The sequence below is a fragment of the Rhinolophus sinicus genome, chromosome 16 (genome assembly GCF_057876585.1).
Source record: "Rhinolophus sinicus isolate RSI-liver-muscle chromosome 16, RSI-T2T, whole genome shotgun sequence".
Classification (NCBI taxonomy): domain Eukaryota; kingdom Metazoa; phylum Chordata; class Mammalia; order Chiroptera; family Rhinolophidae; genus Rhinolophus; species Rhinolophus sinicus.
This window is the reverse complement of record NC_142516.1, coordinates 151,090,213-151,115,065: the sequence shown is the minus strand read 5'-3', so window position 1 is coordinate 151,115,065 and position 24,853 is coordinate 151,090,213. Positions and strand designations below refer to the sequence as shown.

At 36.1% G+C, this 24,853-nt stretch overlaps 1 protein-coding gene across 1 annotated transcript in view; it reads left to right on the top strand.

Moving 5' to 3' along the window:
- DNAJC3 (DnaJ heat shock protein family (Hsp40) member C3) overlaps positions 1-24,853 on the top strand; it is a 64,924-nt gene that overhangs the window by 14,060 nt on the left and 26,011 nt on the right. The window contains exons 2-4 of the mRNA XM_019737175.3: positions 5,149-5,259; positions 12,833-12,957; positions 20,010-20,084. Coding sequence (XP_019592734.1) covers positions 5,149-5,259; positions 12,833-12,957; positions 20,010-20,084 — 311 coding nt within the window. The remainder of the gene's footprint in view (positions 1-5,148; positions 5,260-12,832; positions 12,958-20,009; positions 20,085-24,853) is intronic.

Genomic DNA, 24,853 nt, shown 5'->3' with positions numbered 1-24,853 from the left:
AATAGATCAAAATGTTACCTTGTGTTGTGTGTGTTTCTGTTTAAAAATATCTTACTCAGTTTATACTATTGATTTATTAATACTGAACTCGTAGCCAACAACATTATCATTCATGCCTGAATGAAGCTTATCTGACACGTTTTCTGTGAAAGGTGCATCACAGCCCTTGTACTTAGGAACATTAGACAGCACTACACTGGGGAGCCACTTTAAGCAGTGAAATCACCAACAAAAAAGCACAAAAATATGTCCCTACATATACCATGTTTGTGATATGAGAGCCAAAAGAAGGCAGAGTATCGCCGTGTTTGCCTTCATCTGGGAATTTGCACTTCGAGTGACTCAAGGTTTTCACCATTCTGCAATGTCTGCAAATGACTGCCAAGGCTCTGAGTATAATTTGGGGATCATAAATGAATTTTAGGGGGTTACAAATGAATTTTAGAGAGTGGGCAAAGCCACCAATACAGTATCTGTGAATTGTGAGGATTGACTATATACAAATAAACTCGTGTATAAAAGCCAGGAGAAAATATGCAGCCACTACGGTCCTTGTGTCTGGTCACGAGGTCGTAGTTGGTACCTACGGTTTCCTTCTCCAGCTCCCTGTTCCATACTGCTGCCCTCAGCTAGACCCTCAGTTACTCTGGCTTCTATACTGATGGTGTGACCCAAACCTTTATTCCTGAAGGTTCTGAGTGCTTAATTGTTCTGTTTTTTTGGTTGCTATAGTTTTCCTGAACCTTTAGTATTGAGCATGGAAGTACTAAGCCCATAGAGGACCCCCGGGTTCCTGATGCTGCCGCCACTGTACAGCAGCAGCCCTGTTTCTCCTTGGTAATGTGGGTCAGTTTTTCCAATTTTGTTTTGCCTGTTGGTTTTAGTGACATAATGAGTACAAAGTGGTGAGGTGGCAGTCTCATTTGCCTATTCATTGGAACCATTGTTATGTCCCCTTATGGAAACATGTCCATTTGAGGACTAAGAACTCCAAAGCATCAGAGCTCAAGTTGCCAGGAGTGGAAGCAAACATTTTGCAAGTGGATTATTAGGTGGAATAATGAGAGGAGTCACTCCCACTTCTACTTTTTGATTCTGGGCCCCATATATTCTGGCTGTGGGGGAGATAGCACCATATGATGGTCTGTCATTGAAAGTAGAACCAGTAGCCTACAAAATAGTTTTTCAGGTTTTTGTCTTCTAACTAGTGCTGCCATTCCACTTTTCAAATGGGTATGCCGCTTCCGGGTGAAGGAGAATGTTGTAAGACCAGTTAGTTCCACGGCATGAGCAAATTGCTGCACTTTCTTTGTTGTGAAATGAGTAAATGGGTTTCTTTTCTTCTTTTTTTTTTTTTTAAGAGGAATTTTATCTTTTATTTAGAAACAAAGTTTTTTTTTTTTTTCCCCCTAAGGAGGGAGCTGCTCGCAGTGGCCCATGTGGGGATCGAACAGGCAGCCTTGGGTGTTACCAGTACCATGCTGTAACCAGCTGAGCTAACCAGCTACCCTAATGAGTTTCTTGATGAGATGCAAGCTGTGTGGAAAGCCATGATGGCAAATAATGCGATTTGTGAATCTTATCAATAATGGTGCTTGTGGGAGTGCTACAGGCAAATCTATATGCTTCATTTGTGAAGGTGACCCTTTAGGGAAGAGAACCTGTATAATTCATCCGCCACCTGGCGGCAGGATTGTTCCCCCACCTACTCCCCTTCTCCCCGTGGTGCTATATTGGGAACTCAAGCTTGTTCTCTAGTGTTGGTGGATTAAGTACTGAGCAGTAGCTTTTAGTCAGATCACCTTTGGTAAGAAGTAGTCAGTTCATAGCCTCCAGCCCTGCTGCCACTGCCACTTTGTTCATGGGTCCATTGCACCAGCACTGGTGTGATGGGGAAGGAAGTTGACTGATACCACAAAGCATGTCATTTTATACCAGATTATTAAGATTCTCCTCTGTAGTGGATGCCCTTTGTGGTTGATGTGCCCATCTAGTCTGTGATGGTTAAGTGCTGCTGCTTAAGCTTCAGCTACTCCAGGATCCTGTTTTTCCTATTGAAATCAGGAAAAGCATCTCGATGGTGGCATTCCCCATAGTCATGCCTGTCTCACAAAAGGGCGTGACCACAGAGCTTTGGACAGGCTGCACGTGGTCCACTAATAAATTTCTCAGTGCGAGTAACTGGAGTGTCTGCTGGGCCCTCTCGTGAAACATAGGTGGGGAGGTTGGTGTGTAGGTCACAAATGAAAAATTCAGTCCAACTTTCCTATCTAAACCCTTGAATTCTTCCTTATTATGCTAGGGAAACTCTGGAATCGCAGCTTTATTAAATGTAGGCCCTTGTTGAGTCCAAATTTCAGTCAGTCAACCAAGTAAGTTGTTAGAGCCGCCTCCAGCTGCGTGAGCTAACACAATAAATCTGGGATCTCTAGTCCAGGAGTCGGCAAATCTTGACTGTAAAGGGTCAGATAGTAAATATTTTAGGTTTTGCGGGCCATGCAGTTTTTGTCAAAATTTCTCAACTTTGCCATTGTAGCATGAAAACAGACATAGACATTGTGTGATGAATGGGCCTGGCTGTGTTACAGTAAATTTTATTTAGTTTGCCGACCTCTGCTATTTAATAAGTGGGCACATATCAATGAGTTAGACCACATGTCGTGTTATATTTCACCTTCCTTGGTCTGACACATTTAGAATCCATTCTTACACATGTTCCGTGGGTTTCTAGTAGTTTACCATCAGTCTTGCAATCCTTTTGGTGTGTAAGCTGTTTTATTTGGTCATAGTATATACCTGTTTAGTGACATCCGGAGTGGGTAGGGTAGGTCTGACTGAGAAGGAGCTTTCCCTTTCATGGCATCCCCCAGGTAAGGTTATCCTAGGAATTTTAAGGGGAAGGCTAGTTTCTTCCTGTATGGGAAGGCAAGCTGCTCCCACTGCTAAGGGAGGTTCAGAAGGATTTGGGGGTTTAAGTTGGTTAGTTTCGTTTGGGTCCAACGAAATGTCTCCAGTTTGTTTTAGGATCCCATTGTTTACTACTAATGCATGCCCTAAATTTAAGAGAAACTTGGTGAGACTGTGAATTCACCTATTTTAATTCATCAACGCTCAAAATTAAATTTTCTGTTTTATTTTCAGTTAAATTAGCTCTGTGACTATGAACCTCAGATTGTTTTAGTGCTGCCATGGGAGCTCTCAGACCGAGACTTGAGCTGAGAGTTAGACCGAGATTATTTTCTTTGTGTCAGTGCTCCAGTGCACTGAAAAGAATCCACCCATATTCCGCTCCTTCCTGGTTAAGAGCAGCAGCCATTTGAGTTTCCAAGGCATGTGCCTCAGTTAGCACTTGATAACTATCAACCACAATTGATAGGTTGATTAATTGTGATTCTAATATCTGCTATGGATTGCTAACATTTTGTTTCTCATTGTCAAGGAGCTCAGGGCTGCACTCAAGCTCAAGGGCATGTCCAATCCAATTCTCAAATACCGTCTTTGTGGGTCTATCTCCTGCAACCACTTCCAGTACCAGTTGGGTATAAGTCTGGGTCCATTCAGATACAGAAACCACATAGTAATTTAAAAAGAACTTTTAATATAAAGAATTGTTAAGTTATGATGGGGGAGTAGCTATAAAAATGTAAAGGGAACTCTAAAGGATATTCTAAGGCTGAGAGTCCCTCAGGAAGGGCCAACTTGGAGGGGGGACCCCCTACACTTGGCTGGGGTTCACACCTCATTGGAGAAGGTATAGCTGCAGCCTAAGTTTGCTGGTAAAAAAGTTTGCTGAGTTGCTGGGGCAAGAGCTGGTCCACAGTCGCTGGACAAGCAGGTAACAAACCTGTCAGGTATAGGTGACCTCAAGCTGATGAGCTGTGTGCAGGAGGAGTTGGGGTGTTGGTGTGGGTATGAAGTTATGAAGTCTGGAATGCATGGTGTCCTCGTTGGCAGGCGGTGCCTGGTCAGGGCTGCCAGGTTGTTGAGGGACTGGTCCCCTGGGCATGTGGCTAGGGCTGAGGACCCCTCAATGTCTCCTCAGGTGCCCCATGCAGCAGAAGCCAGGAAAAAGTAGAGGCAGCAACGGAAACCTGGAGTTGTCCTTCCTGCAATGCCCCTTCAGTGACAGAGCGTGATGTGCTATGTAAAGAAGAAATGGTTAAAAACTCCAGTCCATGTTTTACAGCCAAGTAATGAAGGGTGAATTCCAAGCAGAGGCAGCGCACTGATTGTTGGCCTGGTCAGCCAGATCACGTTATTTCACTCGCGATTCCTCCGTAGCTCCCCATCTTACTTGGAGAGAAACCCGAGCCATGCATCGTCAGGCCCGCTCCTTCTTTGACCTCATCTTGTACTGCTCTCTCCCCTGGGGACTCTGGTACCGGTCACGGCCTCCCTGCTGTTTCTGGAACATACCTGGCATGCGCCTTACTTAGGGCCCTGGCACCTTTTCTAGGAAAGCCCTTTTCCTGGAAATCTGCATGTTGAGTTCCTCACTTCCTTCAATTAAGTCTTTGCTTAACTGTCAGCTTCTCAGTGAAGCCCACCCTTCACCACGTCGTTTAATACCGAGAGCCCCAGCGCTCCTGACCCCCCTGCCATGGTTTTACTCTTTCCAAAGTACTTTTCACATGACATACTATATAATTCCCGTATTTCTTATGTCTGTTTCCTCCACCATAATGTCAGGTGCCACGAATGGTGGAGGTTTTTGTCTGTTTTGTGCACTTATCCCAAATACTTAGAACAGTACCACGTACATTGTAGATGCTCAGTAAGTACCTGAATATTATAACGGACTTGATAATATTCATTGTGGTGAGATTCTAGTTGAACAAAGCAATTCTAATTTTGTTGTCTAACATATTTTTACTACTACTGTGTTATTCAGCTTCCTTTATATTTTATAGACTGGTTACATCTTTTCATTGACTGGGTTAATATGCATATATTTTTGGTTGCTTATACTCTACAAAATTAAGCACAGTTTGTGCTTCATTTTTGCTTTCTCTAGATCACTTTTCAGCTTCTGGGACTTTTCACATCTGATAGATGTCTGAGGCAGATGATTACACTTTTAACGTTTTATTCTTTAGAATTAAATCTTGGTTCATGAAAAGTTAACTACGTTTTTAAAATTTTTTTTAGGTGCCGAATGTGGAGTAAACGCAGATGTTGAGAAACATCTTGAATTGGGCAAGAAATTACTTGCAGCTGGACAGCTAGCGGATGCTTTATCGCAGTTTCATGCTGCAGTAGGTTTGTATCTTGGAACCAAAACACTCAGTGGACATCTTAGTGAATTCTAATTAATAACTTTTCTTTGGTTAACATTTAAAATAAACATTATTCAGTGTTTAAAACATTTAGAAATATTTGCAGGATTCTGAGTGAAATAGATTAATAAAATAAATGCCTAACACTTGAATGCATAGTGTCTATCATAGAATTTTTCAGGTAACAGACTTACAACTGTAAGTACCAAGAATAATTTAAGATAATTTTGACAGAAAACTTTTCTCAAGGTAATTTTCTGCCCTCTTAAAAGATTTTACTGAGTATAATTTAATTTTCTCGATGCCTTGAGATCATCAGTTTAGTAGTTACTTTACTTCGAGGCCCTTCGGGGTTCCTGGAGTTCATTGCCTCTTCAGTGTTGGTCTAACTCCTACTACTCTTTAGGCGGTTGCTTCTTACTGCTCCTTGCTTGTGTCTGTAGCATCACCTGTCTGCAGCTTTCAATCTACTGGGACTATGAGAAACGAGATGACCACAATAAATAGGTTCTTTCTTTCAAACTAAAAATTTTCAAATTGAATTATAGTTGACATACAATATTCTGTTAGTTTCATGTATACAACATAGAGTGATTCACTTTTTTCACACATTACACATTCTGATTACAGAACAATCACCACGACTAATCTCGTCACCATACAAAGTTATTACAGTATTGATTATATTCCCTATGATGTATGAGTCTGTTACATCCCATGACTACTTACGAGTATGTTATAACTGGAAGTTTGTACCTCTTAATCCCCTTTCCTGATTTTACCTGTCATACCACCCTTCTCCTCTCTGGTAACCACCAGTTTATTCTCTGTATTTGTCAGTCTGTTTCTGTTTTGTTTGTTCATTTGCTTTGTTTTTTAGATTCCACATATAAGTGAGATCATGCGGTATTTATCTTCCTCTGTTCGACTTACTTTGCTTAGCATTACAATACCTTACGTCTATCCATGAGTCACAAATGGCCAGTTTTCATTTATTATGGCTGAGGAATATTCCATTCCGTAGAGAGAGAGAAAGAGTGTGTGTGTGTGTGTATTTCACATATAGGTATATGTGTGTATATATATATAGTGTGTATGTGTATGTAGCACATCTTTAAATAAATAGGTTCTAAGTGAGGTCTTAAAGGGTTTTCTTATGAGTTACTGCATACACTTTTGTGCTAGGACTTTTTGACATTGACTTTTCTGAGTCCTTTTAAAATTTATTTATACATTTTCACCCTCATTTGGGATGGTTAACAGTGATGAGTCAACCTGCAGGGTAATGAGGTGGTATATTTTTAATAAGATACAGTTGTGCTCACCAGAAGAATTATCATCCTTTTGTTGTAATTTACTATATAAACTAAGTTAGATTTTGGTTTGGAAATTTGTTTTTTCATGCTTTTTCTGGAACTCATTTTTATTACTGATGTTATTAGCTCTCTGGAATACTAATAGGAAACCTAGATTTTAATCTTGGTTTGCCACTTGATAATACTGTGACATTGGTCAAGTTATGCAAGAAAATGTAGGCTTAAAGAAGTTACCTGCAGATTTCTAGCAGTTTTTACTGTGCTATCCAAAAAGGAATTTTTGTGGAGGTTAGGTGAGAATAATGTATATAAAGATTTTTTTGAAAATAGGGTACAATCACATGTAAGATATATATAAATAAACCTACTTTTGGTGTCTCTGAAAATTAAGACTTCTGAAAACAGATTTGATATGTTGAAAGGTTTTTCTTAATTATGTGGAATTTCTATTAGGAAGGTTTTTTTCTTTTTAGTAATTAACTGAACCTTGGTAGTGGTAGTTAATTGGCACAACAATGTGCAAAAGTGGCTTTTCATTAGAGGCCTTTACTGTATGACCATGTTGTTACAAAGCTTGTACTTTTTCTGGTGATTTGAGCTGTCTTCAGTGCTGCAGCGTGGTAATTAAATTTTTTTCAGTTACTGTCATAGATAAAGCATGTCTTAAAAGTATATTGATTTTTCCCTGTTACCATGAGAATATTTGCAGAAACTTATACTTTCTACCTATATTAATATTTCATTATTTGCATTCTTTAATCCCACATTTAGCAGAAACATTAAGGGTTATGGCACACTGTTAAAGTAGTTTAAAACGACTGCTCGTTTTTCTTTAGCTTCAGTGCCATACAAGAATTCTTGAGTTGGCTCTTCCCCAAAACACCCAATAAAATATTACTGTCTTTACTGAAAGTGTAAATTAATAAAGCTTAAGTAAAGTAATTTATTTGTGAAATTCAGTAAAGGGAGAAAGTGAAATACTGTTGGTGCATTCAGAGTTCGAATAGCTATGTCATTTTGTTCATAATTTGGTGAGTAGCAATGATTCGCAAATGGTACACATAGCATAATTTCTGAGGAAGACCTGTGTGGTTTGAGACAGGTAACCCAGTGAGTTGGTGAGAGGCTCTAACTACCGTGTGTTAGTCCAGTTCTCCTGACTTCTAGACTAACAAGTTGGTTACTTACTGCCGTAGGTCATAGAGCTGTGTTGCTGCAGAATGTGTGCTGATCTTTTGTGGTAAAATGTCAGCCATGTTTTAACACATTGCTTTAAACTGACTACATAAAAAGTTCATTAAAAGTTTATTTATTCATAAAAATGTTTATACCTCCCAGCTTCTAAATTTTGTGATGTAATTTGTTTCTTTAACTTCTCCCTTGATTAGAAATCGATGTTACAGTATGTAATAGAATTCGGCTAGCATCATTGGAGTATCAAGGAATCATTTTTATTACAACGTGACAGCTGAAATTATTTATGGTTGTGATGCCCTTTCTTCCACTTTCATTTTTGAAAAATTACTTGGTACATTTTGAAAATTACTTGGGCATGGTTTGTTTTATGATTATATTATTACACAATGAAAGATTTGTATATTAAAACTGCATAGCACACAGTAATTGTTTCTACTTTGTGGTATAGATTTATCAGTGATTTGGTTTGCAGATTTTTTTGTCGCTGGTGTATAAATATTTTTTTGGCAGGGGTTTTAAGGTTTAGAACTGATTGGGAAATATTCTTGATCTGTTGAAAACAGTGCAATTTTAGGAATAGTGTTTATTAACACTTTTCAAATAGTCTTCTGAAACAGTTGCATCTATTTTAATGTTATGAAGTAGTCAGACACAAGTTTTGTTTAGAGATTCATCATTAGAGAAAACTGCAGTGCAGGTGTGAAGATGGCCCTGCTTCTCATTCCCACAGAATGGTCTTACGGTTCATGGGTCTGAAATGAATCTTGGGGACTGAAATCATTTCTTTGATAGACGTTATAGAAGTCTCAGGTATATCTAGCATAAATGAATATCTAAAGTGGTGGATTGAATGGTGTGCATGTCTGAAATGATAGGGTCATCTGTTTGCTTCATAAGAAAATCAGTATTACACTTACATAGTTTTGCTAAATGAAAAAACAAAATCCATGTCTACATTTATTTGTCACTTAAACATATGGTGCTTTCTTGTGACATTTAAACCTCACTTGTGAAATGGGGATGGACGTTACTATTCACATTTAGACAGAAGGAGACAGAGTGCTCTAGTGACTTTCCAAAGGTCACATTCCAGTTCAAAAGGCTGTAAACTTCTTAAGGATAGATACTGTCTTTTTGTATTATTTTAACCTGTGGTAGATGCCCAGTGGAAATTTGAATGAATGGTGGTGTAGAGTTTGGTTAGCTGAGAGCAAGAATAAAAAATTTTTGGTATATTGGCAAGGGTGGTCTTTCTGCTTCTTGCTACCACTGTTTACAACATCATTTGTATTATAATTGGCTTTCTGATGTGTTTTCTCCAGCAGTAGTTGTATTTTTTTATTAGGGCTAATTTTCTCATATTTGAATTATTTGACAGTTTTAGGATTAGTCTTTAAATCCCTTTTTCACGTTAAATTTCTAATATAGTATAACAATTTGAATGACCTGTTTTCAAATGAAATAGAGTATATGTAGGTTTGCAAGTAATTTAAATGATGAACTGTATTGTATGTTGAATGGATAATAGGAAAAGTGGTTGTTTTCAAGGATATCAAATCTTATGGGAAATGAAGCATGAATTTCTTAAACCAGGCCTTGTTTAGTTGCTGTTTTGTGTACAATGATGTGAGAAGGGACACTAGTTTTAGGAACTGTTGGTGTTTTAAGATGAAGAGTTAGGGAAGGCTATTCTGTTTTGCCATTCAAGTGACCCTATACCACTAAGCAAATTGGTCCTTGATTCATGGTTGTGCCATTGCCATTTGATTCCTTGTTTTTGTAGGTTCAGTGTTATAAATTGAAATTGGGGTTCCAGTTTCATCTCATATCTTAAAAATACCTAAAAACTGACTAGTAAAACAAGTGAAAGTAGATATCCCAGAAATATTTCATAGAGACATTTAAAATATGTGTATAATCAGATACTTAATGCAAAAGCTATGTCATACTTAATTATCTTTGGAGGTTTTTCTGCACAGACTGAAATGGTCAGGTTTTTTCCAAATAGAAGTTCAGTGCAATTTTTGCTTAAGGTACTTTCTTGATAAAATAAAATGCCCAAAGCTAGCAATAAGCATTCTTCTTTTCTTGAATGAACTTCATACAGAGTTCAAAATGAGCAACATCTGTTTTTGGAAAAGTCATTGCTAATTTCATGTGGGAGAATAATCTGAATTCCCTGGTGAGGCACGTCTGTTTAAGAGCCACTTTTGTGCTGACTTGTTTGGGTCCCTTGCTTGTCCCAGCCAGACGTCAGTGTTGATGCTGAGGTGGGAGTGTCCTTTGTTGCAGTGACCAGGAATTTTTTTTCCATTTCCTTTCATTTCAGTACCTGTGGCCAGGTGCTATGGAGACACAAAAATTCACTCAAGGAATGTATTTTCTCTAGACTGAAGTGTGTATATAAATAACTGATACTGGAGGGATTTGATAAGTGTTAGGTGCAAGAAGATATATAATAGAATGTTACAGAAATTGAGGAAATGGGAAGTTTATTTTCACATGTGTAATCAATAAGTCATTTGCACTGTGCCTCAAACATTGAGTAGGATTTGGACATATAAGGTGATGGTTGTGGTAAAAACACCAGGCCTTAAATCATATTATTTCTAGTATTTCTTATTCTTTGCTTAGTGTAAGTAAGTCATGGAGAACTTAAATTTTCTTTTTTAAATTAATGAATATAAAAGTAGTCCATGTTCATTGTGAAACATTTTGGAGTATATGAACAGTATAAAGAAGAAAATCCATCTCTGCTCAGATAGTGAATTTCCTTTTACTTTCAGAGGCAGTCACTTAAGTTTCAGTAATGCTTAGGTATCAAATCATTCTTATGACCAGTTACGCTGACTAGACCCATATATTTTCTATGTATTGCATGTTCTAAATTGAATATAAACGGAACCTAAAAATGTTCTATATCAGTGTGCTCTAAATATAATTACTTTATTATTTCTTCAAGCTAATTACAATATTTTGTAGGAAACAACCTATACAAAGTCTACTGACTTTGCTCTTCTTTCCTTGCCTTCCAAAGAAAGTTGATCGGGAAAGAAATTTCATTGATGCTTAGCTGGGAGTATATATGGATTTTGTTTGTTTTTGTTTTAGGTTTAAGAAAATCAAGATTTTTTAAAATTGTTAAAATGCCTAATTTTTATTTTTTCAAAGATATTGCAATAAAATATTTAGTACAATTTAATATATATACAAAATTTACCATTTTAACCATTTTTAAACATATAGTTCAGTGGCATTAAGTGCGTTCACATTGTTGTACACTCATTACCACCATCCATATCCAGAACTTTTTCATCCTCCCAAACTGAAACTCTGGTCCCATTAAATAGTTGTTCTTCGTTTCTGGTCCCCCAGCCTCTGATGACCACCATTCTGATTTCTGTCTCTGTAACATTGATTACTCTAGGTACCTTGTAGAAGTACAAATATTGTCCTTTGTGCCTGGCTAATTATTTCCCTTAGATAATGTCTTCAAGTTTCATCTGTGTTGAAGCATGTATCAGAATTTCATTCCTTTTTAAGGCTAAATAACATTCCATTGTATGTATATACCACATTTGTTTATTAATTCCTCCATCTGTGGACGTTTGGATTGTTTCCATCTTTGGGCTGTTGTGAATAATGCTGCTACAAACAAGGGTGTATTAAACAGAATAATAATATTCTGTTTAAACTTTGCTTTCAATTCTTTTGGGTATATACCCAGAAGTGGTATTGGTGGTTCATATGGTAATTCTATGTTTAATTTTTGAGGGACCTTTCCATAGCAGCTGCACCATTTTACATTCCTTCCATCAGTGCAGAAGGGCTCCAGTTTCTCCACATCCTCACCAGTACTTTTCCCTCCCTCCTTCCCTTCCTTTCTTTATTCTAGTGGGTGTGAAGTGGTATCTCAATGTGGTTTTCATTTGCACTTCCCTAATGATTAGTGATGTTAAGCCTCTTTTCATGTGCTTATTGGCCATTTGTATATCTTCTTTCATGTATGGTTTTCTCTCCCTCCTGCCCAGCATTCCCCCAGCAGTACTTCAGGTAGTTTTCAGTACCATTAACTGCTCAAAACCGTAATTTTGAATAATTATATACCATCCTGCCATGTAGAAAAAAGCATTGTAATGTTTTTCAAATGATAGGACTTGCAAATGATAGAAATTTTAGTAGTAAATTGTGTAATGATGAACGTGTGTGAATAGATACTTATTTTTTAAAGGTAGATGACTAGATTTGGTCAAGATCATTTTTAACACACACACACACACACACACACACACACACACACACACACACACAAATTTCAAAGTTGCTTTCTGGAAGGATTGTTCAGCATGAGGTTTGCTTCTAATTGAATTCACTCCTTCCCCCACTTTGTAGGTGCTGAGTAGAGTGGAATTAGCTCAGAAATCTAACTCATCCATCTGATTTCCTTTTTTCAGATATTAACTTCACTAGTCTTGCTTTCTAGTCTCACTCTCATTTCCGTTCTCATTCTTTGTCCTAAGATCTGTACTTCTCTTCTTCACTGCCTTTTTAGTTAGAATTTGAGGGATCAGATATTGCACATTCAATATATCAGTTTAATTGGAAGTCTATAGTTTTCTAAAATCCTGTGAATAAATCCACATTCTCCATCACTATTTCACTTAAGAAAATTTCAGTTAAAAAGTTAGGAGTTGAATATAGTTAGCATTTCAGACCAGAGGTTGGAGAACTTTTTCTTAAAGGGCCAGTATAGTAAATATTTTAGGCTCTGTTTCATATTTTTGTATTTTTTTGAAAACTTTAAAAATGTAAAAAACATTCTTAACTTGAAGTGTGTGGGTTAGATTTGGTGCAGAGGCTACAGTTTGCTAATCCCTGTTCTGGATTGCTTTGCAGTGATTTTGCTAGGCAATATGACCCATTATTGATGAAGAAATTCTTTTGATGCCTTTCATAATAGAATTGAAAACTCTGATATTGTTCAGGTGTTGTTTTTTTAAAAATAAATTACTGAGAGCTAATATTTATTATTTTAATTTTCAGATGGTGACCCAGATAACTATGTTGCTTACTATCGGAGAGCTACTGTCTTTTTAGCTATGGGCAAATCAAAGGCAGCACTTCCTGATTTAACTAAAGTGATTGAATTGAAGATGGATTTCACTGCAGTAAGTGCACTTAAATTTTCTTTAAAGGAGAATTTAAGGGAACTTGGAGGAGGTAATTTGTTTCTTAAGGTGAGGACTAGCTGGAGGATATAGAAAGCCGTTGAGATGTAGTAGACTGGACAACAAGAGACCTCCAAAGTCCCTGGAATCAAAGGTCTGTGTGAGGGAGTAACAGTGGGCCCATTAGATGATTGTTAGAAGCGTGGCAGTGATGTTCCCTTTGTCGTTTAGAAAGACCTCTGTGTGGAGGATGGATTGTAGGGCAAGAAGTGAGGCTGAGAAATGAGCTGACTAAGAAGCTGTTGTATTAAGAGGCTGTCAGGTGACTGACGACAGTTTCAATTAGGTTGTGACAGGAAGAATAAAGAAGAGGGCATAGTAGTTCAACTAAGCAGTGGTTTGTGGTGTGGATACAATGCTAAATTAGAGTTCTTCCCTGGAACTAACACACAAGCTTAAGAAGTGGAGGAATTTAGTCTTATGGGATATCCTGATGATTGTCAGGTCAGTGTAATGGCTTAAAATAATAGGACCAATTAGATGGTTTCAAAATTGATTTGGTAACTCATGTATTGTTTATATCCTGCCATATTCCAAAAATAATTTGATATAAGTAATTAGATATAGATTAACGTTTGATTTGCAATATTACTATATTTTAAGATGGAATTCCCAAGTATCAAATTTTTCTTTAGTCTGTTACTTTACCCAGCTAAGCACAAAGGTTAAGTAGCTCATTTTCCTGGTATTATAGTAACTATTAGCTGTTGAAGTACATTTAATATTGCTTTTTATTTGTATTGATTCATTTAACAGAGGATTAGGGAAATTTTATGTATCATAAAAGTAATATGTAAGTTTTAGTAGAATATCGATGTGGTTTCTGTCTTTTAAAATTAAAAAATTTTTTTTCAGTTACAGTTGACATACAATATTATATTCATTTCAGGTGTATAACAGTGATTAGACATTTATATAGCTTACTAAGCGATCACCCTGATAAGTCTAGTACCCATCTGACACTATACATAATTGTTACAATATTACTGACTATTCCCTGTGCTGTACTTTTCATCCTTATGACTATTTTTATAACTAGCAATTTGTACTTCGTAATACCTTTCACATTTTTCAACCTTCCCGGCAACACCTTCCCATCTGACAACCATTAATTTGTTCTCTGTATTTATGAGTTTGTTTCTCTTTTGTTTGTTCATTTATTTTGTGTTTTAGATTCACATATAAGTAAAATCATATGGTGTTTGTCTTTTTTCTGACTTATTTCACTTAGCATAATACACTCTAGGTCCAACCGTGTTGTCACAGATGTCAAGATTTTATTCTTTTTTTATGGCTAGGTAATAATACAATGTATGTATAAGCACAAATCTTCTTTATTCATTTGTCCATCTGTGGACACTTAGGTTGTTTCCATATCTTGGCTACTGTAAATAATGCTGCAGTGAACATAAGGGTTGATATAGGTTTTCGAAATAGTATTTTGGATTTCTCTGGATAAATACCAGAAGTATAATTGCTGGGTCAAATGGTAGTTCTATTTTTAATTTTTTTTTTTTTTTTTTTTTTAAAGATTTTATTGGGGAAGGGAAACAGGAGTTTATTGGGGAACAGTGTGTACTTCCAGGACTTTTTTCCAAGTCAAGTTGTTGTCCTTTCAATCTTAGTTGTGGAGGGTGCCATTCAGCTTCAAGTTGTTGTCCTTTCAGTCATAGTTGTGGAGGGCGCAGCTCAGCTCCAGGTCTAGTTGCCGTTGCTAGTTGCAGGGGCCACAGCCCACCATCCCGTGCAGGAGTCAAACTGGCAACCTTGTGGTTGAGAGGACGCACAACCAACTGAGCCATCTGGGAGCTCAGCAGCAGCTCAGCTCAAGGTGCCGTGTTCAATCTTAGTTGCAGGGGGCGCTGCCCACCATCCCTTGCAGGACTTGAGGAATTGAACTGACAACCTTGTGGTTGAGAGCCCACTGGCCCATGTGGGAATTGAACCATCAGCCTTCGGAGTTAGGAGCATGGAGCTCTAACTGCCTGAGCCACCCAGCCGGCCCCTATTTTTAATTTTTTGAGGAACCTCCATACTGTTTTCCATAGTGGCTGCACCACTTTACCATCCCACTAATAGTGCATATCCTTGTTGATTTTTGATGGTGGCCATTCTGATAGGTATGGTTTTAATTTGCATTTCCCTGATGATTTTGTGATATTGAGCATCTTTTCATATGTCTGCTGGCCATCTGTATGTCCTCTTTGGAAAACTGTCTATTCAGATCCTCTGCCCATATTTTTAATAGGATTACTTGTTTTTTTGGTGTTGTTTGAGTTCCTTGTATATTTTGGATATTAACTCCTTATTGGATGTGTCACTGGCGAATATCTTCTCCCATTCAGTAGGTTCTTTTTTGTTTTGTTGATGGCTTCCTTCACTGTACAAAAACTTCTTAAGTTTTATGTACTCCATTTTATTTTTTCTTTTGTTTCTCTTGCCTGAAGAGACATATCCAAGAAAATATCGCTGAGAGTCAAAGAGTTTACTGTATTTTCTTCTAGGAGTTTTATGGTTTTAGGTCTTACACTTCAGTCTTTAATCTATTTTGAGTTTATTTTTATATATGGTTTAAGAAAGTGGACTAATTTCATTTTTTGCATGTATCTGTCCAGTTCTCCCAAAACCATTTATTGAAGAGACTGTTGTTACCCCAGTGTATATTCTTGTCTTCTTTGTCATAAGTTAGTTTACTATAGAGGTGTAGGTTTATTTCTGGGCTCTCTATTCTGTTCCATTGATCTTTGTGTCTTTTTTTTATGCCAGTGCTATGCTGTTTTGATTACTATAGACTTGTAGTATAGTTTGACATCAGGTAGTGTAATACCTCTAATTTTGTTCTTTCTCAAGACTGCTTTGGCTATTTGAGGTCTTTTGTGTTTCCATATAAATTATAGGCTTATTTGTTCCACTTCTATGGAAAAAATGCCACTGATATTGATAGGGATTGCATTGAGTCTGTAGATTGCTTTGAGTAGGATGGACATTTTTATGTATTTATTTATTTTTGTTGTTTTTTTTTCCAATAAAGCAGTTATAAAAATTTTATTTAAAATTCTTTTTTTTTTAGACATCTACACATTTATATTTGTTCTTAATAAAGTAACCCATAAAATGTCAATATATGTCTCCTGAGAAACACTGACTTTCTTTGTATATGAAACATAATTTGTTACATTTTATTATATATTTTTTACTTAGACGTTTATCATTTATATCCCTCACACTGTGTGAACCCCCCTCCCCCCATCCACTATCCCCCTGACAACGCACAGAGCCATTACGTTTCCACTGTCTCTATTCCTAATGCTGTACTCCGCTTCTTGTAAGTATATACATACATATATATACATATACATACGTGTGTGTGTGTGTGTATATATATATATGTGTGTGTGTGTATATATATATATATATATATATATATATATATATATATATATATATATATAATTATAGTTGGCATTCATTATTGTTCAGCTTCAGCTTCAGGTGTACAGTGCAGTGATCAGGCATCTACATCATCCCTGAGGTGGTCTCTCAATGGGAGTGTCCATCGGATACCCTACAAAATCTTTACAACATTATTGGTTACATTCCCCAAATTAATTTTCAAACCCCCATGACCATCTTGTGGTTACCGACTATTTTTCAAAACCTCTCACCTTCCCCTTATCCCCACTCCCCCGCCCCTCTAGCAACCCTCTGTTTTTCCTCCATGTTTCCAAAACTGTCTCTGATTATGTCATTCACTTATTCTTTTCTTTAGATTCCACATATAAGTGAGATCATATGGTATTTGTCTTTCTCTGTCTGACTTATTTCACTTAACATAATGTTCTCTAGGTCCATCCACGTCCATGTTGTTGCAAATGATAAGATTTCTTTCTTTATGGCTGCGTAATACTCCATTGTATAAATGTACCACAGTTTCTTAATCCAGTTATCTACCAGTGGGCATTTCGGTTGTTTCCTTGTCTTGGCTATTGTATATAGTGCTGCAATAAACATAGGAGTGCATAAAGATTTTTGAATTAGAGTTTTCGATTTCTCCGAATAGATACCTAGGAGTGGAATTGCTGGATCATAAGGTAGTTCCATTTTCAGATTTTTGAGATACCTCCATACTGTTTTTCTTAGTGGCTGCACCAATCTCCAATCCCACCAACAGTGCACAAGCGTTCCCTTTTCTCCACATCCTCGCCAGCACTTGTTGTTTGTTGATTTATTGATGATAGCCATTTTGACTGGGGTGAGGTGGTGTCTCAGTGTGGTTTTTATTTGCATTTCTCTGATGGTTAGTGAGGTTGAGCATTTCTTCATATATCTGTTTGCCATCTGTATGTCCTTTTTAGAAAAATGTCTATTCATGTCCTCTGCCCATTTTTTAATTGTGTTGTTTGTTTTTTGGAGTTGAGTTGAGTGAGTTGTTTATAAATTTGTGATATTAACCCCTTATCAGATATATCATTGGCAAATATCTTTCCCATTCAGTAGGATCCCTTTTTGTTTTATTGGTGGTTTCCTTTGCTGTGAAAAAACTTTTTAGTTTGATGTAATCCCACATGTTTATTTTTTCTCTTACTTCACTCGCGCAAGGGGATATATCAGTAAAAATCTTACTCCGGGTAATGTCTGTGAAGTTTCTTCCTATATTTTCTTCTAGGAATTTTATGTTTTCAGATCTTACATTTAAGTCTTTAAGCCATTTTGAATTTATTTCTGTATATGGTGTAAGGAGGTGGTCCAGGTTCATTTTTTTTTGCATGTATCTGTCTAGGTTTCCCAGCACCATTTATTGAATAGACTGTCTTTACCGCACCGTACATTCTTGCTTCCATTGTCATAGATTAAACGGCCATACAGGCATGGATTTATTTATTTATTTATTTTTTTATCATCTGTAACAGGTTTATTGAGACATACTTCACTTACCAAACAATTGATCCACTTACAGTGCACAATTCAATGCTGTTTTTAGCATGTTCACAGGATTCTGCAACCATCACCACAATCAGTCATTTGAGAACACTTTTGTAACACCTCTTACCCATCAGGAATCGATCCCCATGCATAATCCTTTTTCCCCACTTATTTCTTCCTGGGAAATTAGTTCCACAAAACCACAACTTTTGATTTGTCTTAGTAAATAAACATTATTATTTTTTACTCAGTGAGGGCTGCTCCCTGGCTTTATAATTCAGAGTTTTAGCGACTGATATGCTTCGTGAGTTCAAATCAGGCATGGATTTGTTTCTGGACTCTCTATTCTGTTCCATTGATCTATGTGTCTGTTTTTATGCTGTTTTGATTACTATAGCCTTGTAATATAATTTGATGTCAGGTATTGTTATACCTCCCACTTTGTTCTTATTTCTCAAGTTGCTGAGGCTATCTGGGGTCTTTTATGGTCCCATATAAATTTTAGGATTATATGTTCTATTTCTGTGAAAAATGTCATTGGTAGTTTGATAGGAATTGCGTTGAATATGTATATTGCCTTAGGCAGTATGGACATTTTAAGTATATTAATTCTTCCTATCCATGAACATGGTATGTGTTTCCATCTATTTGTATCTTCTTTCATTTCTTTCTTCAGTGTCTTATAATTTTCTGAGTATAGATCTTTTACTTCTTTGGTTAAATTTATTCCTAGGTATTTTATAGTCTTTGAAGCAATTGTAAATGGATTGCTTTTTAAATTTCTCCTTCTAATGTTTTATTATTGGTATATACAAATGCACTGATTTCTGAATATTAATTTTGTATCCTGCTATTTTACTAAATTCATCTATCAGCTCTAATAGTTTCTTGGTGGAGTCTTTAGCGTTCTCTATATATAGTATCGTGTCATCTGCATATAATGACAGTTTTACTTCCTCCTTACTGATTTGGATGCCTTTTATTTCTTTTTCTTGTCTGATTGCTGTGGCTAGAAATTCCAGCACTACGTTGAATAGAAGTGGAGAAAGTGGGCAACCTTGCCTTGTTCCTGGTCTTAAGGGGAATGGTTTTAGCTTTTCCCCATTGAGTATGATGTTAGCTGTGGGTTTATAATATATGGCCTTTATTATGTTGAGATATGATCCCTCTATTCCCTCTTTCTTAAGGGTGTTTATCATAAATGGCTGCTGGATTTTATCAAATGCTTTTTCTGCATCTACTGATATAATCATGTGATTTTTATTTTTAATTTTGTTGATGTGGTGTATCACATTAATTGATTTGTGGATGTTGAACCACCCTTGCATACCAGGGATGAATCCCACTTGATCATGGTGTATGCTCTTTTTAATGTATTGTTGAATTCTGTTTGCTAATATTTTGTTGAGGATTTTTGCATCTATATTCATTAGAGATATCGGCCTGTAGTTTTCTTTTATTGTGGTGTCTTTGTCTGATTTTGGGATCACCCTGCTCCCATTAGCTGTCATCCCCATTTCTGCCCCAATCCTTGGCAAGCTTTTATTTTTCTGTCTCTACGGATTTGCCTATTTTTGATATTACACGTAAATGGAATACAATATGTAGCCTTTCATGTCTGACTTCTTAGACTGAACATAGTATTTTCAAGGTTCAACCATGTTGTAGTATGTATCAGTACTTCATCTTATGGCTGAATAATATTCCATTGTATGGGTATAGCACATTTATCAATATATCATACTGGTTTATTAGTTGATATGAATTTGGGTTGTTTACACTTTTTGGCTATTGCTATGAACATTCATGTATCAGATTTTGTGTGGACACATATTTTCAATTTTTTGGGGTATGGCAGAATGTATTTTTAAGGAAGCATACTTGAACAAAAACTATGCACATTCATTGGTGCCAGGAATCAGTCTTAGAAAGCCAAGTCAAATGGGCATTGGAAAGATAAATATTTCATTAATACTTCATTTGCTTATTTAGTTTTATTCTTTGTGTTTAAAGAAAATTTAGAAATGCATAGTAGTACTCAGAGCACCCTTTTGTTTTGTTTTTTCTAGGCAAGATTACAGAGAGGTCACTTATTACTCAAACAAGGAAAACTTGATGAAGCAGAAGATGACTTTAAAAAAGTGGTAAGTTCAGTTTGCATTTGACTCTATGAACATATTATTTTGAGTGAACATACTAGATTTATATTTTATTGAAAGATATTTAATAATAATTTTATAGCAAAAAGGGAAAAGCACTTGATTTGTGTATGTAAGAGTCATAATTCCTGAATTAGTATGTAGTGGCTGACATCAAAGAATCACTGTAACAGATTGAATGTAGTGTATCGAATAAATATATAATCCTAACTCAGTTTACATAGCTCATATGCTCTGTTTTGTCTTTTATGAGAATCTAGAGATATCACCTGAGCTATTCTAAAAGTCCTCTAAGTAGCTGGGGAAACCCTTTATCTGATTTGAAAGGAGTAATGAAACAAATTCTTAAAAGGAAATTTTGCGATTATCCATATGGCTACTTTACAAAGCGTGAAGTGTTTTGGCTTTGTTGGGGGAATGTTACAGGCTTTGTCACAATACTCAGTAAATATGCAGACAAGTCCTAAAAACATTAGACTTAATTGTATTGCATTGGAAGCTGTCTCATGGTCTCAATAACATTGCATGTCATTTTATGTTTATCTAATCTTTCTTGCTACTTGGGATTCTCCTATGAGAATGTGCATCTATATTCAATGGTATTTTATTTTTAATTGAGATAATTGTAGATTCCCATGAAATTGTAATTAATAATACAGAGAGATCCTCTGTACCTTTTACCTAATACCCAGTTCCCCGCAATGATAATGTCTTGTAAAACTGTAGTACAATATTGCAACCAGGATATTGACATTGCTACAATCTACCAGTGTATTCAGGTTTCATAGCATTCATTTCTTTGTGTGTACTTAATTCCATACACTTTTTCTTGTATCACCACAGTCAAGATACTGAACAGTTTATTGCTACAAGGCTGTCCCTTCTGTTGCCCTTTTATAACCACACCTTTTCCTTTCATAGTCCTTCGGCCCCTTATCCATAACTCCTAGCAACCACTAATTTGTTATTCATTTCTTAAATTTTGATATTTCTAAAATGTTGTATATATGGCCTCAAATATATGTAACCTTTTGGAAATGACTTTTCTCAGCACATTGCCTGGAGATTCATCCAGATTGTTGCTTATATCACTTAGCTTGTTTTAACTGCTAAGTATTCCATAGTAGGTGTATGACACATTTTATTTATCCATTCATCCGTTGGTGGGTATTTGGGTTGTTTCCATTTTTTGGCTATTACAAATAAAACTGCTAATGAATATTCTCATACAAGTTTTAGTGTGAGCATAACTTTTCATTTTCCTGGGATAAATGCCCAGGAGTGCAGTTTCTGGGTTGTATGGTAATTATGTGTTTAGGTTTTATAAGAAACTATCGAATTGCTTCGCAGAGTGCTGGAGCCATTGTAGGTTCCTCTGCATCCTTGCTATAATAGTATTTGGTATTGTCATTATTTTGTATTTTAGCCATTCTGAGAGGTGTGTAAGTGATAGCTCATCATTGTATTAATTTACATTTCTTTAATGTGCGTATTTGTCATCTGTAAATCCTTTTTGGTGTAATGTATGTTTTTTGCCCATGTTCTAATTAGATTGTTTGCTCTTTGATTATTGTGTTTTGGAAGTTCTTTATTTATTTTTAGACATTTTCACCTATGTGGTTTGCAAGTATTTTCTCCCAGTCTGCAGCTTTTCTTGTCATCTTTCTACAGGGCCTGTCAGAGAGCAAAAGATTTTAATTTTGAGGAGGTCCAGTTTATTGATTTTATTTTTTCCTCTGTAAATCAGGTTTTTGGTGTCATGTCTAAGAAGTATTCACCAAGACCTAGGTTTCAAAGATTTTCTCCTATGTTCTAAAAAATTTATGTTTTTATGTTTTACATTTAAGTCTATGATCTATTTTGAGTTAATTTTTGTACAATGTATGAGGTTGAGGTTGAGGTTCATTTCTTTTGCCTATGGATGTCTCATTGTTCTAGCGCTGTATTTTGAAAAGGCTTTCCTTCCTTCATTGAATTCCTTTTGCACCTTTAAGAATAATCCTTTGCTTGTACTTGTGTGAGTATGTTTCTGAGTTCTCTGTTCTGTTCCACTGATCTGTTTCTGCCATTCCTGTGCTCTCTTGATTACCGTAGTGCTATAGAATCCTTTGTAGAGGGCAGAGTGATTCTCCCCACTGATTCTTCTCTGTCAGGATTGTTTTAGCTGTTCTCCAGCGAATGTCTTTACATATAAATTTAGAATAAACTTGTTTATGTCTACAAAAAGCCTTGCTGATATTTTGGTAGGGATTAAAATAAACATATAGGTCAGTTCAAAGAGAATTGACATATTATGTTCAGTTTTCTAAAAAAAATCCACGAACACAGTAGGCCTCCTCATTTGTTTAGGTCTTTGATTTCTTTCATTAGCATTCTGTAACTTACAGTGTACAGATCCCTTGCGTGTTTTATTAAATGTATACTTAAGTATTTTTATTTCTGGAGTGCTTTTAAATGGTATTGTGTTTTTAATTTCAATTTTTCATATTGAAAAATCTTTTTATGATGATTTCATCAGGAATGTACTCACCTTGTATTTAATTCTATGAGAGAAATCTTAATGGGCATTACAGATGGGAAACCAAGTTTAATTGTAACACTGCGGAAGCCTTTTAAAAAATTTATGTACTAATAATTTTGTTGTGTGTAAAAATAATTATTAGGTTGGATTTGGTTTAGAGAAAAATATAAATGCAGAGTTCATATATTTCAGAAGTATTTTATTTGAAGTAAATTTAGGTTATCTAGAATACCTGGATTTAAAATTTAAATTAATAATGAGAAAATCTCACATATCATTTGTCTGAACAGTAAGTACAGTGTCCCAAGGGTATGGGTGGCAAAGGGAGGAGAGGCTCATGAAGTGGGAATATTGAGAAGAACTTATCATTTAACATATATAAAATTGATTATATTTTAAGCATTTAGAACATAGAGTCTACTGGACAAATGATAAAAGAATGTTAGGTGGATAACACAAGAGATACAAATAAAGAACTAATATCTACAGTGTTCAGTCTTTTCAAGTGAAGAGATAAACATTGGAATTGTTCAGAGGGACCACTGTCTGTTACATTTAGCAAAAATAAATCAATAATATAGGGCCTAATATTGATGGGACTTGAAGGAAATATTTCCTGTCATATAATAGTTACATTACAAATATAAACAGCTTTTGCAGAAAAATCTGGCAGTGAATATATGAAAGAAAAACATTTTATGGATGTCATTTTTCATGAAATGTCTTAGTTTTTCTACTTATAAAATAGAGATATTGATGGGAAAAAACCCGATTTGTTCAAAGATACTTATTTGTGCCATTGTTTCTGGAAACTGAGAGAATGTTGTGTCAATATGAAAGAATAATATTTATTAACAAGGATTATTTACGTATGGTGTTGATTTATAGACCTAGATGTATACAAAGTAAAGTCAATTAAAAGGCAAAATAAAAATTACGTGAAATGTTTATAAGTATAGAAAACTATTATGTATACTAGATTGGTATAAGTGGCATTTATTTAAAGCTTATAGCTCATTTCGTTTTTTGTGAAATTGTATACAACAGATTTCGAAGAAAAAAGAAAAGTTTTGGAACCAGAGGCAGGAACCTTGGGTTTTAGATGTTTGTAATTTAGCCATGGTTTATACAGCATTCAGAATCTGTGGGGCATATTGCTAAGTGATTTGCATGGATTATTTTACTTAACATTGTCCCACCTCTGGGGTGTGCTATAGTGGTACAGTAGTCCTCCCTTATCTGCAGTTTTGCTTTCTGTAATTTTTACCTAGTCCACTATGGTCCAAAAATAGTAGATGGAAAATTGCAGAAGTAAGCAATTCATAAGTTTTAAATTGCGTGACGTTCTGAGTAGCACGATGAAATCGTAAGCTTTCCTGCTTCATTCCACCTGGGATGTGCATCAGCCCTGTCAGGGTATCCACGTTGTTTGTATACCCTCCCACCTGCTAGTCACTGAGTAGCCCTCTTGGTTATCAGATCAACTGCCAAGGTATTGTCATGCAGTAACCCTGTTTTACTTGATAATGTCCCGAAAGCTCAAGAGTAGTGATGCTGGCGATTAGGATATGCCAAACTCAAGCAGTACACGTTATCATAGGTGTGTGTATATAGGAAAAACCAGTATAGATAGGGTTATGTGCTATCTGTGGTTTCAGGCATCCACTGGGGTCTTGGAACCTATCCCTCTCGGATAAGGGAGGATTTTACATTGGAGGAAATTGAGGGTTAGAGAAGTTCAGTAACTTGCTCAAGGTTACACCATTAGTAAGCAAGTAGATTTTGAGATTCCAGAACCTGCACTCTTAAGCATTGTACGGTTTTGCCTCTACTATAATTAGCAACTGTCTGTGTGCATCCTTTGAAGGCTTTTCCTGTAGAATATGGGTGCAGGACTCAGACGTGTGTGTTTCACATAGCGCAGAACACCGTTGCTATTTGCTTAAAAAAAGAGTGAGAAAACATCTACTCGCTTGTGCACAGACAAAACCCTCTGGGAAGATATGAAGAAACTGATAATACTGGTTACCTCTTAGAAGAAAAGTATAAAGTGGCCTTGTAAAGTTCTCACCTTCCAGGACCTCATCTGTCTCATTGTGAAGTGTAGAAATTGAATAGTTGACAATTCTGTCTTTATTGTTTGGTACCATAAAATGGATGATTTCTAGGTCTGGTTTGAAAAAAATTATGTTATGACTATATTTTATCTCTACCAGTTAAATAATTCTTATAC